The sequence below is a fragment of the Schistocerca gregaria genome, chromosome X (assembly GCF_023897955.1).
Source record: "Schistocerca gregaria isolate iqSchGreg1 chromosome X, iqSchGreg1.2, whole genome shotgun sequence".
Lineage (NCBI taxonomy): Eukaryota > Metazoa > Arthropoda > Insecta > Orthoptera > Acrididae > Schistocerca > Schistocerca gregaria.
Window position 1 is genome coordinate 641642852 of NC_064931.1, and position 15588 is coordinate 641658439.

Sequence of the window (15588 nt, forward strand, 5' to 3'; positions counted from 1 at the left end):
AATATTTATTTTCCAACAGTGTCTTCTTATTACAGTAATTATCTACAAAGATTTGAGTTAATAATGAAGGATATGGAAGAAACCATTTATATAACAAGTGTATGTTGCTGTTGTTGTTGTGATATTCAGTCCAAAGACTGGTTTGATTCAGCTCTCCATGCTAGTGCATCCAGTGCAAGACTCTTCGTCTCTGCAAAACTATGCAGTCTATGTCCACCTGACATCTACTTACTGTATTGAAGCTGTGGTCTCCCCAAGTAATATTTACCCCCAACACAAAAATCACCAAATTGACTATTCCTTGCTGCCTAAGAGTGTGTCCTGCCAACTGCTCCCTTCTTTTAGATGAGTTGTGCCATAAATTACTTTCCTCCCAAATTCGATTCAGTACCTCTTCATTAAAATTCCAGTCTATCCATCTACTCCTCAGCCTTCTTATGTAGTACCACATTTTAAAAACTTCTATTCTCTTTCTTTCTATAACACTTATCATCCACATTTCATTTCCACACAAGGTTACAATCTATCCAAAAAATTCCAGAAAAGACTTACTATCATTTCAATGTCAAAATATTACACTACGAGTATTTCTGAAACACTTTTATTGCTATTGCAAGTAAGTATTTTATTTGATCTATACTTCAGCCATCACCATTTACTTTACTGTCAAATAGCAAAACTTGAAACTACTTTTAGTATCACCAATTTAATTGGACTACTCTCCATTATCCTTGTTTTACTTTTGCTCGTGATGATCTTACAGCCTCATTTCAAGACACTATACACTCCATTCAGCTTATCTTCCAAGTCCTTTGTCATCTCTGACAGAATTACAATATCACTGACAGCTTCAAAGTTTTAGTTTCTTCTCCCTGAACTTTACATGCATTGGATTTCTCTTTGGTTTTCTTTACTGTTAGCTCTGTTTACAGATTCAATAACTCCTGTCTCACCATCTTCTCAGCTGCTGCTTCTGTTTCATGAACCTCAAGGTTCACATTTAGATCCCATTCTGTTTCAGTCTCACATAAATGTTCTGCCTCTTAATATTAATTGTCTCTCAGTTTTATTTTCAAATGACACATATGTAATCATTGAAACTAACAGTACTGACCAGATTCCTCAAACTGTCATAAATACCTTAGACAAATTACAAAACTGGTTTAATCTAAACAGGCCAAATTAAACATGGAAAAAACTCAATTATACAGTTTAAAATAAAACAAGCAAAGTTAAATTCTGTTAACATCCATCATAAAAACTAAGATTTGCAAGAAAGCTAGCTGTTTGAAATTCACAGGAATGAAACTGGATAAAAATTTATCATGGGCCTCGCATATACATTACTTCACAAATAAATTAAATAGCCTAGCATTTGCAGTCATGATGTTATACACTGCTGCCAGCATTAACATGAGAAAGTACTATACCACAGCTACTTTGAATCAGTAATAAGGTACAGAATTATATTTTGAAGTAGTTTGTACCATATGTTTTGAATATTAAAACTTCATACAACCATCATCACGAATGTGTAATACATCAATGTAAAGCAAAGAAAACCATGCGACTCATTTCTAAAAATTTAAGAATATTAAAATTCTCTCACTGTCTATGAATTGATTATCTCTCTACATTCATTTATAGATAATCAATTTCAACGTGATTGTCACATCAGGAATTTATGATGGCTGCCTATCATTTAAAATTTCATGCTCAAACTTCCCAGTACATGCAAATGAAAATTTATAACCTAAATGGAAAAGAATTGCTCAACATTAATTCAGAATCACTGAAAAAATAAAATATGAAAAATTATTAGGGAAATTTTATTATTCAGTTGAAGGGCAACCTGAAAATTAGAGTGGGACAGAACACATACTTAAGAGTGAAGTTTGTTATTTAAAGATAGATAATGAATTGTGTATCAATTATGTATCAAGTGAAGACATTATGTTAATGATATTTTAAGAAAAACTGTAAACCAATTTCTGTGTTTTGATGAGTCTCCTGTGCATGAAGTCAATGACTTGAAATGATAGGTTACGAGACACTAAACTTATATTCTATTCCATAACTCATAACACCCGTCTGGTTTCTGTACAAAGTTGTAGGTAACCTTCCATTATCTGTATTTTATTTCTGCTCGAAGAGATTATTCCAGCTGATATTTTCTCTAAATATGCAAATGCTATAACTAAGATTTTACATTCTTCAGTCTGTCTTCTAGGATAAGCTGAAAGATCACTACTGTCTTGCGCATCCGTACATTTCTCCAGAACTCTCACTGGTTTTCTCCGAGGTCAGCTTCTGCCAGTTTTCCCCTTGTTCTGTAAATAATTCATGTCAGTATTTTGCAACCATGACATATTAAACTGATAGTTAGGTAATATTCATAACTGTCAGCACTTTCCTTCTTTGGAATTGGGATTATAACATTCTTCATGAAGCCTACAGGAATATGTACACAGGGTGTCTCTCCTTCTCTGGCTTTTGGCAGATATTCGCAATGTCGTGTTTGCTATCTGTAGTTGGAGTCAGCATCAACAAATCCTGCTCATCACATCCTTCATATGACTCCCAGAGTCAAAAGAAAATGTTGGCATGTTTCCCGTTACAAACTAAATGATTTTTCAACTGGAATTTTATGTGCCCACTCGACAGAGCAGTCCCATACTAGTCTAGTGTGATATTCATTTTATATGTATTGACAGGGACAGTTGTACGAAAATGACCAGTACTTTAGTAGTGACAGCACTGCCCTGACCCATGCTTCTGCACCATTCAGAAGGAATGCTCAGCTGCTGCTGGAATAGTGATTAGTCATGTTTTTCTGTACCTGTTAATGCATATCGCAGTAGGCTAATTTGGGACCAATCTATAGAATGCTCTTGTAAAACTCTGATTTAAAAATATTTTTTTTTGTAAATGGAAACAAACTGATGCTTTCTGTCAACATTGGATGCTATATAAAAAGACATGTTCTGTGGGAGTTGACTCTAGCTACACATTCCAAAAGTGAAACTGCAAATACCTGCCAAAACACCAGAGAAAATGCACCTTATGACCCATAGGAGAGACACCTATATTTCATACCAAATATAATAAATTTTTCATAGCTAGTTCTCTGAAGCATTTTAATAGTTCCAAGGGTATGTCGTCTACTCTAAGAGCCTTCCTCAACTTAGGTCTTTCAGTACTCTCTCACATTCTTCTCAGCTAAGTTATTCACCATCTAACAAAATCAGCATTGCTACCAATGTTCTTCAGTTGTAGACATTGACATAATAGGCCCCAAAGCACATTTTGTGTGTTCGCCACCTACTTGGAGAAATTATTAGAGGAAATATGTAGAAATCTAGCAACATAATGCGTCTAGTAGCTTTGCATATAGAAAGCAAACACAAAAGTCAACAACTGCTCGGGCTTTTCCCTGTATCATTAGTTTCCAGTTCTTCCACCTATGGCCTGGACCATTATGTTATGCTGCAATATGGGAGCCATCTTAATGAAAAGCTTTCTCTTTGTATTTCTTTTCATCCTCCCACCAATTTGAAGCACATAATAAAATTCAGTAAGAGTGGGAGGATTTAAATCCTTATAGAATACAAACTAAAAATAGCAGTGTCTACAATTTAAAAGTAACACCTCAGCATTCAGATGTTACATTAAATGATAACAGAGAGGAAGATGTACATCAGTGGTTACTTCATCCTGAACATATACCCAGTATGGTGCTATACAGATAATACATGAGAAGGAAGTAAGGGCACAGATTGATGTGCCATCTATGTTACAAACCAAGATTATTAAGTGGTGAAACAAAATTTTAAGCAAAAAGTTACCTTGGCATCAATGTAACACTTGTCTTTCTTCCTTCCTTTATAGAACAAACTCTTGCATTTATTTGGAATGTGACTGCTAATTTTCCTTAACATTAGCAGCTACTTCACAATCAGCTTTTATGATGTGAAGTTTTCCACTTCAATAACATTTGTGTAATTTTATCTGTAGTTTACATCAGCAGCTAGCAGTACTCATAAATTATATGTAATATTTAAGTGCCAAAATGGCATTTTGCCACTATGCTTATTTTTAGTTTTACACAAAACTGCAGCTCTGACATGGTCTGAACTAACAAATACAGGTACACCACACTGACATAGTAGACAATTACCCACCACTGTCAGATAATAGCTATAAACTGGAACTTGAACACTTGCCCATGAAAGGCAAAGGTCCTAAATTCGAGCCTCATTCTGGCACACAGTTTTAATCTGCTAGGAAAGTTTCATTTGATCACACACTCCACTCCAGAGCAAAAAATTCATTCTGGTGTCTATAAACTGTTACTATATTTCAGTCAGATGGCAAGTGGTCACTGTTCAGATTTAGTGACTGCTTTGTCATTTAATTTTAATGTTAGTTGGAAAGAGTACTCCTACACCTTATTTCTGTGTACAGATCAGAACGGTTATTTCTTTGTATTGTATGCAGTTTCTTCTTTACAAATTTGTAGTTAATTGTAAACATGATTCCAAGGTGATAATTATGACAAATCCAAACTGGACTTCCTTTCACCTCCCACCCTCAGAAAAAACACAATTGTCTATCTAAAAAAGAAACTAATTATTGACATATGATTCAAACAATTATTTTCTTTTATTTCATGTTCTTCACTGTTTTTATTTACAGCAAAAATAACATTCACTAACAACGATTCACATCAGTGATAATATCACATATAAATATCCATTCCACATGATAATACAACAGCTGCATGTTACACATTACTGCCTTTAAAGAAAATTCTGACATGTGCACAACAGTTTAAAACACACATGTATACATCACCTAAGGCACACACATTAAAAAATCTTTTAATCATATATAAAAAGAAACTGCAGTTAAAATTAATCTAAAATAATACAGCTTTCACAAATCTATCTATAGCATCAACAATGATATGAGCAAAACTGACCACTCTGAAAATAAACAAATAGCTGCCAAACTCTTTATGCTGTTCTTCATTAAAAAATATGAAGCATATATGAAATCTTTTAGATCATCCATGTTTAGTTCAGCTTTAATGCTAAATATTGGGAACTGCTTGGCTCCACACCACAGCAAAAATGTTTTTGAAACCATTACAAAAGCAGACTACATGTTCAATGGCAGCAGTCAGAAGCTTCCAATATGTTTCCTTGTTACCATTCCTGTAGCAACTTTTTATATGACTTGTACTTCAAACATGTGAGTATTATAATTAATGTTGAATTTAAGTACGATCTTCAGTTGCTATTTAAGTACAATCTTCAGCTGCTGTTTAAGTACAATCTTCAGTTGCTGTTTAAGTACGATCTTCAGTTGCTATTTAAGTACGATCTTCAGCTTCTTATAAAGTACAAAATACCAACAGAAGTTACACACAACATTTGCTATTGTAATTACAATAGCGCAGAAAACGTCAATTATTTGTTTGAATATCAAAATCTGATGTTCACAACCTGAGCTGAGCTGAGCTTAAGCCACATCTGGCCAAGTATTTCCAAACTTTTCCAATTGCACAACAATAAATATTTATGTTACAGACATGTAGAAAATTTAATGCAACAGCTTTGATTATTTGAAATATACAATATTATACAATCATTCTTCTGTATAGTAAGTGGCACACACGACATCTCCACCAACATTAATAAGGCACTGCCCCTGCAAAATAAATTCATCCATTTTACTATCTTTTGTCTACAGCACAATATGTATATCAGACTGAAATTTAGACAGACTCAACAAAGTACAGTTTCACAGTAAACCTGAAACATAAATCAATGTAACAAACTTGAAGAAAGAATGTGATCTGTAGGTAAATGCATCATGAGGATAATCAATGTGGTTAAAAACTGTGAATACTGAAAATGCAAGCATAAAACCTTCTTAAAAACCAGTTTGCAACTATCTCTCTCTCTCTCTCTCTCTCTCTCTCTCTCTCTCTCTCTCTCTCACACACACACACACACACACACACACACACGTGTGTATGCCAAAGGGACTGAAAATGATAGGTTACTATATTGTAGGTAACTGGAAATACTTGTCAGATTAAAACTGTGTGCTGGAATGGGACTCAAAACTGGGACCTTTGCTTTTTGCAGACAAGTGCTCTACTCACTGAGCTATTTTAGCATGACTCACAACCCAACCTCACAGCTTCACTTCTGCTAGGACCTCATCTCTTAATCTCCAAAATACTTCCACGAGTGCATGCAGGAGAACTTCTCAGAAGTAATACAGTGAGGGCAGGTCATGAGTCATGTTGGGGTAACTCAGTCAGTAGAGCACTTCCACATAAAAGGCAAACGTCCCAGGTTTGAGACCCAGTCCAGCACTCAGTTTTAATCTTCCAGGAAGTTTCACATCAGTATACACTCTGCTGCAAGGTGAAAATTCATTGTGGATAGCTCTCGTTGATTCAAAACAAATTCATTTAAAAATGTGACACACTAAAAGTTTTATGCCACAACCATCACAAACTCACAAGGAGTCTCACTAGAGGAAGAAGTCTTGCATCATAGTACAGTGGCCCATCTAGAGATGAGTTAGAAACTTACTCTTACCTCAGAGGCCAGATGGACAAACATATGGCTAGATTGTTGGCATAACAGACCACAGCTTGTTGTCACTAACTTTGAGCCACTCTTCTTCCCCCCTGTGCTTCAATAGCAAAGTTATTGCATGTGAGCAGTTGGCACATTGTGCCACAATATGTCCCATTCAGAAATCTTTGACTGCTTCATCTGCAGCTTATTTCGAATTCCTGATCAGTAATTTCACAATTTGGATGCATTACATCAGCTTGAATGTCCTCAAGATTGAATAGACATCAGAGTATACGCTGTAAATTCAATTCGTATGCAAATCATGTGGACATTTTCAGGTAATACCACAGAACAGATGATGGCATGACCTGTTTAGCTCTATCTGTACATGGTTGTGGCACCAGGGCTGATTCAAGAATATTTTTCCATAGAAGTGACATATTGTTTGGTGCTCCTGCCCCCTTGTCTTTCCCTCCTCCCTCCCTCATACGTTAGTTGCATTTCCTTGGTCACTTAGTAACACCTTTAAAAATAAATCTAAATCTGGTGAGCATGGAAATGGGTTGTTTTCACTACTAATTATGATACAACCTCTGAACAAATTCTGCATTACTCTCAGCTTGCCATTCCAAGAGGCTGTTTGCATCAGTTGGGCCTTACAGTGGCCCTGTGTGGCAGAGGTTTAAAAATGTAGCCTCAGGAACAATTATTCTCATAGTAATCTTCAAGCTACTCTGAGAATTTTCGGTAACTATGGGTGTGGTGACTTCATCAATGGTTTAAAACAGAAATTTCGCCAGCACTAAGTGCTATCAGTTCCTGCTTTGTGCAGTTCTCAAAGGGCCTTTTTGCATAGAGTCAATTTATGAGGGTGCACTTCATTGCATGTTCAACGGTATGAGATCCCAGTAACTGTATGCATGATGCATCGTGAGGAGCTGACACCAAATGGCAAGTGATGGCTATCTACTTCCATCACAGAGGCCAGATGTAGGACTGATTTAAATGCCGCTGTTTGCAGTCTAATCCTTTGGCAACCAATAAGCCACACACTTATTATTAAGCCGAGACTGCAAAAAAAGCCTTGTAGGACTTAAGTAGATAGGTTTTGGTTATTTCTCATGATCTATGCATATGGCAGTTTAAAAGTGTTCAATGTCCTTAATTCTTTTGCATTTTGGTCCCTTAGGAGCAGGATCCATGTTTCTGTACAGTCTGAAGTGAAGACCAAAGACCTGGTCAAATTCTTAAAATTCATAAAAATGTATCTAATTTGGTAATATTATAATTGTTCTTCTCCAAGATCTTTGGTGGCACCAAAAAACTCGGGCAATTTCACTTGCATAATGTACTGCCATTCCCTGGCTAACATGGTTGTGTATAGGATCTCTCATGACAGTAATACTAATATTTGTGACCTTGATTGTGAGTTGGAAATCCTTCTGCTGGCAAAACTGACAGATGAGGCATATTTGTAAATGCTGAATAAAGTAATTCCCCTGGATTAGGAACAACATTAAATATGTCACATTGTCTCACACTAGGTTGGAGTTCCAAATCCAATCATGCACAATTCAAAACACATTATTCTTTCCACTAACATAATGAAGACTTTGCAATGGCGCAGGCAATGTTTAGCAACTCCGCTGTCATGACAGTGATTTGTGGGTGTGGGACTGACTGATACTACTAAATTTGCTTGAATTTTTCTTGTCAGCTCAATGAAATATTCTGAATAATTACTGCTTAAAATATCACATGAGACTGGAAAAGTAAAGTTTTTGATTCCACGAAGGTCATTTCATGAATATGCTTCCCCTATTCTCTTCTTTCATGTTGCAAGCTATCTAACTTAGCTAAGGTGATACAGCAATGAGAGAGTTTTATTGCAGCAATGCCCTGTCCACATAGTAGAGTGCTCACTTTCAGATGAAATAATTGGTTTCATAATCAGTTCCAATTTTGCTGCAGAAACTGTTGTCTTATCACTTCCAGTCAATACTACTTTAATTGGGCTGCTAACTGTCATGAGTACGTAAAGAATCATAACCCTCCAAGTAATATGTCTCCTAGCAACCTCACAAGAGTAACCACAGTCATCTGCTTCATGAATACCAACTTACACCACTAACCAAACAAGAGAAAGTCTCTGAACAGATTCGAAGCAACTGTCAGCAACAAGAATCTGAATTTTGATAATCATCTCAGAATCAAACAAGACAGGATAAATCACAGAAGCAATGAACAAGCTTGTTAGTATGCATCATCTATGGTAGATTGGGAGGTGAAAAATGTGTAAAAGTGCACAACTGCACATTCTCATATTACTAGAATGTCATTTCTGCTTCAATAGTCATACATTCAATTTTTCCTTGTGAATACTCAGTTTCATTTTTTACTCTGTGGCACTGATGTTTTAGCCTATTATCCATAATATCTCCACATTTTGGTGATATTCCTGATATTTTAGTTATGTATGACACAAGAGCAGACAAAGATAAAGTGCATCTGAGGACAACAGCACATAGTATCACACTGTTTTTTGACATTTTGGACAAGGCCGTTTTGCACAAATTTGAAGTTTTGTGAAAGTAAGATTTTATCATAAATTAAACAGGAAAAGTGTGCAACTCATTTGTATTTTTCACTGGTGTAATCCGATGCTGCCAAGTTCATCCCACAGCTCATGAGTCAGGACCAGGAAGACCTTCGCCTTGCAATCTGTGAAGAGTTTTTGATCACGCAAATGAGAATGAGATGTTCTGTAAGAGAACCATAACTGGCAATGAGACTTGGGTCTACAGTTATGATGTTGAGACCAAGTTTCAATCCTCACAATAGATCAGGAAAGGTTCTCCAAGACCAAAGAAAGCTTTTCGGGTCAGATCAAATGCCAAACCCTTGCTGATAGTTTTCTTTGACTTTGAAGAATTAGTTCATCTTGAATTCATGCCAAAGGGACAAACTATTAATTAATGGTACTATCAGGACATGTTGCAACACCTATGAGAACATGTTAGAAGGGAATGGCTTGAAATGAGACAAGAGAATTCATGGCTCTTGCATCACGATAATGCACCTGCACATTCATCATTGTTGGTACTTGATTATTGCACAAGAAACAAAATCACTGTACTGCCTTATCCTAAGTACTCCCCAGACCTGGCCCCTGCATTCTTTTTTTCCCCCTGTTGAAAGGATGAAGATTTACAATGACAGACACGATAAAAGAAAAATCGGAGACTGGTGCTTTGCGCAATCCAGCAAGAGGCATACAGAGACTGCTTCCAGAAGTGAAAATGGCATTGGGAGCAGTGTATCAATTGTGATGGTGAGTATTTCAAAGGAGAGCATGCACAATAAGTAAAAAGCATGCAAACAAAAATTTTGTGAATGAAGTTCTGAAACTTTCTGAGCAAACCTCATAGTTTGTTCTTTATCTTTTCATACAGAGGGTGCTTACTTTATTTTGTCACTTGCACACAAAAAATTATTATGTACATTAACTTCACTAAAACTTTAGAGCCTTAAACTGATTTAACAGAGCAGTAGATTATTTGGCTTTTAATTCAATTTTTTACAGAAAAGTAATTGATACTTTTAATTTATTTATACTGTAATCTCTCCAGTTGTGTTGCATTTAATAAATAACTACTATTTGTTTTTCTGCGTTAAAACTACAGGGGTTGCATAATTCCATTCCATTAAACCAGGTTTTTAAAAATAACCTTGATAATCTAGAAGATTTGATAATCTGACATTGACAAATCCCCGAGCATGCCAGATTATCAAGGCCCTACAGCATCTGCATTAGCCAGCTTGATGGGAATAAGAACATGTACAACAGAAGTGTCTCATTAACTTTGTGGGTGACTGAAGGTACCTAGTAAATCAAAAGTGAAACACAGAACTACATATCCAAAGACCTAAATATGTCAAGACAGAAACTACAAACAAAACTTCAACAGATTTTTTAAATGGAGATGCTACCTTACAAACCCACTGACATGTAATATATAAACACAGATGAAACTGCATACACAGTTAAGGAAAAAGGTATTAATTTTCTAAGGAAGAATAATCTTAGCTCAAAACAACAAAAATGAATGTGGTCCCCATAATGACAAATGAGGACCATACCACTGAAAGCTATTTCAGTTTACAAGACGACAATTTCTACATTTTTCTTGAAGTGCCTTTTTTTAATAAACTTTAAATGGCGCTAAAGCAAATACCCTATACATAGCTTCAACAATACGTTGAAAACTTCCATTCATTCAGCCCATTTAGGACAAAATTGGTTTTCATCTTATAAGGTATTAATTTCAACATTTTATGTAAGTTCTACTATTATGAAAGACACAACAGAAATGGCAAAGAACCTATGTTGACAAGACAATGCTGGAAACATGAGGTGGAAGATTACAGTTTCACATACAGTTGATAACTAGTTCATTAGAGATGGAGTACAAACTCAGATTGGTAGAGAGACCATTCTGGCCTTTGCCTTAAATGATTTGGAGAAACTATGGAAAAGCTAAATGCTACCCACCCAGATATAGGTGCAGGTTAAAGTGCCACTTCCAGGTTAAAGTGATGCACCTGCCCCAGGTCAAATTCACCTAGCAGATTAATGGCAAGGGTTGGTATGCCTGCCTGCCTGCCAGCCATCCAGCCAGGATGTGGTTTTCAACTGGCTTTCCACATCCCCCTAGGTCCTCAAACTGTAGGGTGCGATTCCAGGGAAGGGGGGAATGGCATGCAAGGGGAGTCGTGATATACTAAAAAAGAAAATTATCACCAACAAAGTGTGTTTATCTTTTCCTTCAAACAAAGAAGATGCCGTTGATTTGGAATGAATTTGCCAGACAACAATGGAACCACAGTCATATTTTTAGCATTGTTTGAAATGATCAGGAGAGCTAGGCAATGTCAGCCATCAACAGAAGTGCCCATTGTTGGCTGCACTGTGACTGTATCCTTAACTACCATGCACAGTGCAAGCTTTGGCTTGTGGATCTTCACACCTCCTTACACTCTTTCATGAGGAAGATTTGATTGCAGTATGAAGTAGTTCCTGATTAGTGACAGACATAAAGACACCAGTGGTCCATCAAGTGGTGGAGGGGTGGGAGATACTGCAAACGTAAAAATGTGAAAGAATGATGTGAACTATTAATTGATAGGATTCACAAAAACTACAATCAATGAAGAAGATTGCCTGCAGTGTGTAATTTGTAACATCTTGCAATTAAGCATCCTGAATTAATAGGCAGAAGTAAGGCTGTGAGTACCGGGCGTGAGTCGTGCTTCGGTAGCTCAGTTGGTGGAGCACTTGCCCGCGAAAGGCAAAGGTCCCGAGTTCGAGTCTCGGTCGGGCACACAGTTTTAATCTGCCAGGAAGTTTCATATCAGCGCACACTCCGCTGCAGAGTGAAAATCTCATTCTGGAAACATCCCCCAGGCTGTGGCTAAGCCATGTCTCCACAGTATCCTTTCTTTCAGGAGTGATAGTTCTGCAAGGTTCGCAGAAGAGCTTCTGTAAAGTTTGGAAGGTAGGAGACGGATACTGGCAGAAGTAAGGCTGTGAGTACCGGGCGTGAGTCGTGCTTCAGTAGCTCAGTTGGTAGAGCACTTCCCCGCAAAAAGCAAAGGTCCCGAGTTCGAGTCTCGGTCGGGCACACAGTTTTAATCTGCCAGGAAGTTCCCAACTATGTAGTTCACAGAAGCTGTTGTTGGGGCAGGTTGAGTAGCACACACTGAAATCAAGTGTCTTGTTCTCAGTAGCAAGTTCTGCCGGTGGATGACCAGCTCTGTTCTTGGTCACAGTTTGGTGGTGACCAGTCATTCAGGTGGACAGTTGGTTGGTGGTCACACCATCCAATGCTGCAGTCCCAGCACAGTTATTCATCCAGTATATTGTAGCTGTACAAGTGTGTGTGTGTGTGTGTGTGTGTGTGTGTGTGTGTGTGTGTGTGTGTGTTTTCACTCTAGCTCAAAAAAAAAAAGAGTTCAAGTGAAAGTGAGCAAAAGTTTTCAGTCTGGTTTATGTGCCTGTGAACAACCCAATGTCTATATTATTCTCAGAGTTGCTACTAATACATACAATATATATTCTTTCAAAAATGAGAGCAAACCAATAAATTTCATTTTCAGGCTCTGTGGACCAAAACACATACCAAAATCATATATTATTCACCATAAAATTCAGCTTTTCAAAATTTGTGGAAAATGTAATTATGAACTGAATTTCTTTTCATGCCAGTTACTACTACTACTACTACTACTACTACTACTAGTAAATTTTGAAGCTTTTGAGGTAATCATGAAATACTATTTATATATGACACGAGTTTCAAGGTCAGTGTCATATCTAACTGTTTAGTGATGTTTTGGACACATTTGTTTTGTAATTATTTTCCCTTTCATTAATGTACTCTTTCACCATAAGCTAATTGTGGTGACAGTGTAATTTATTTGTATGTTCAGGTAAATTTTAATCATGATATTAGATCATATACTTTGATGTTCCTTATGCCACATGCTGCGTAAGTCATTTCACACGACTAACTTTGCCAGAACTATGATAAAGTTTTCTCACACAGGTGTTAGCAAATGCTAAATTTATGCACCCTTTCTCATTAGATACTTTAAAGTTTAAAAGATAGTCAGCTCTGTCTATAATCTAGCTGAATACCTATTATACCATTTTCTAACACCTTAAGTTTTTCATGACGCCAATCAAGAAAGTCAAACTCAAAGGACAGTGTCTGCATTCCCGTCAAACTTCTCCTGCAGGGTATTCACTTTATTTACTATGGAAATATACATGACATTTGTAGGCAACTATTGTATACATTTGTTGAAGTGAGTGCAGCAGCTGTAACTATAAATCACATGCAGTCACTGCAGTCTGAAAAAAAACCTTCTGTCTGTGGCTGGTTTCTGTCAGCCTACAACATGCATCACAGTTGGACTATGTACAGAAGGAAGATTAGGCTTTAACGTCATGTTTATGATACAGTCATCAGAGATGGAGTACAAGCTCAGAGTGGAGGAAGATAGGGAATAATGTAGACTGTACTCTTTCAAAGGAACCATTCTGGTTTTTACCTTAATCAATTTAGGAAATTCATGGAAAACCTAAATTTGGATGGACTGTTGGATGGGAATTTGAACTGCCGTCATCCTGAACCTGTACCTTACCACAGTGTCACTTCACTTGGTCATGAACTCTGGAGCACAAAGTGTTCAGAGGTGTTCAGACAGCCAAATAGTCTGTCACAGGCAGTGTTCTGATGAAATTGCTTCTATTGGTATGTTAGAAAAATGATATAAATTGTGTTTGTTTGTACTTTATATATGTACTTTTAACATGCAGACAAAATAAAGTATAGGAAAAGTTATGCCACAAGGAGCCTTACAAGTTGGACTTGAAGTTTCCAATGTATGCTCTTTACCAGAATAGGACTACTTCATACAGCAAATACTTGAATGCAAGAGAAGATATACTCATTGAACTTTCACAGTGCACAATGCAACCAAATCATACAAACTGCCAGATTTAGTATTCTGAGTACAGTCACGTTTACTGCCACAGTAGCAGTCAGCTTGGACTTAAAATCACTGTGGCAGCCACATAGCTATACATTTACAAATTCTTTGAGTGTTATAAAACACTCAGTTTTCACACAACAGTTTAATGAGCAACTGGTGCAAGGGAAAACACAAGTAAAACATAAATCACAAGAAATCAGACCCTCACCGAATGAACTATCCAAGCTCAACCTACAACATTCCACACATTTAAGACCTGCCAGTACCTCTTTCCTGATTTCAAAACTTCACAGATGCAATATTCTTGGTCTTTTAAGTACCAACATGCCAACTGCCTCTGTATCTACATACAGTGAGCCTATGCAAAATGCCCTCCTTTTCTGCTTACAGATGGTTTATGAAAATCTACAACAGGTTATGGTATATACCTTTATGGAGTACTGGTAGTTCTGGAACAGATACGAAATTGTATGCTTGAAACTATGAGTAGTGGTTCACAAACCTCTGCACAGAGGGTGGGTGTGGAGCTTATCCTTTGGCACCTACTTGGCATGGTTGAATGATCATGCTCTTACCAAAATATGAAGAGATGGCTATGATTAAAATACCTAAAACTGTGTTTTCAGTGACAAAAATCCCACGTGTAATAAGGTAAACACTGTCATACTCCCACTCTCAATCTCCCACACACCCATGCAAAAAAAAAATTACCTATATCAATTTCACAAAAATTGGATGATTTATTCAAGAGAAAGAGCTTCAGAAATTGAGCAAGTCAGTAACTCATTGGCCCATGCCTCTGGCTCTTATGCCTGCAGTTATTTGACTTTGCATCAATTGAAAGAGTTGTTGGGTGTCCTCCTGAGGGATATCATACCAATTTCTGTCCAACTGGTGCATTAGCCTGTCAAAAACTCATGTGGATTGGAGGGTCCTGCCCATCACGCTACAGATATTCTCGATTGGGCAGAGATTCAGCAACCATGCTGATCAAGGTAGGATTTGGCAAGTACATAGACAAGCAGTAGAAACTCTTGCCATGTGCGAACCGACGTTATCTTGCTGAAATGTAAGCCCAGCATCACTTGCCATGGTGGGCAGCAAAACAGGGCATTGAATATTGCTGATGTACTGCTGTGCTGTAAGGGTGCTGCGGAGGACAACCAAAGGGATCCTGTTGTGAAATTAAATGGCACCCCAGACCATTACTCCTGGTTGTTGGGCTGTATGGCACTTGACAGTCGGGTTAGCATCCCACTACTGTCTGGGATGTCTCCAGACACATCTTTGCTGGTCATTGGGGGTCAGTTTGAAGAGGGACTCATCATCAAACACAATTCCATTCCAGTTAATGAGCTTCCAGGCTGAAGACGTGTCTGGAGATGCCCCAGACAGTGGTGGGAACCAACCTCACTGTCGCGTCACCATATGG

At 37.3% G+C, this 15588-nt stretch overlaps 1 protein-coding gene across 3 annotated transcripts in view; it reads right to left on the reverse strand.

Annotated features, from left to right (window-relative positions):
• Nucleotides 1–4629: 4629 nt before the first annotated feature.
• Nucleotides 4630–15588, reverse strand: part of LOC126297602 (C2 domain-containing protein 5) — a 217252-nt gene continuing 206293 nt past the window's right edge. For all 3 annotated transcript variants that reach the window (XM_049988584.1, XM_049988585.1, XM_049988586.1), the window contains one exon: nucleotides 4630–5712. In XM_049988584.1, the coding sequence (XP_049844541.1) occupies nucleotides 5650–5712 (63 nt within the window). In that variant the 3' untranslated portion in view covers nucleotides 4630–5649. The remainder of the gene's footprint in view (nucleotides 5713–15588) is intronic.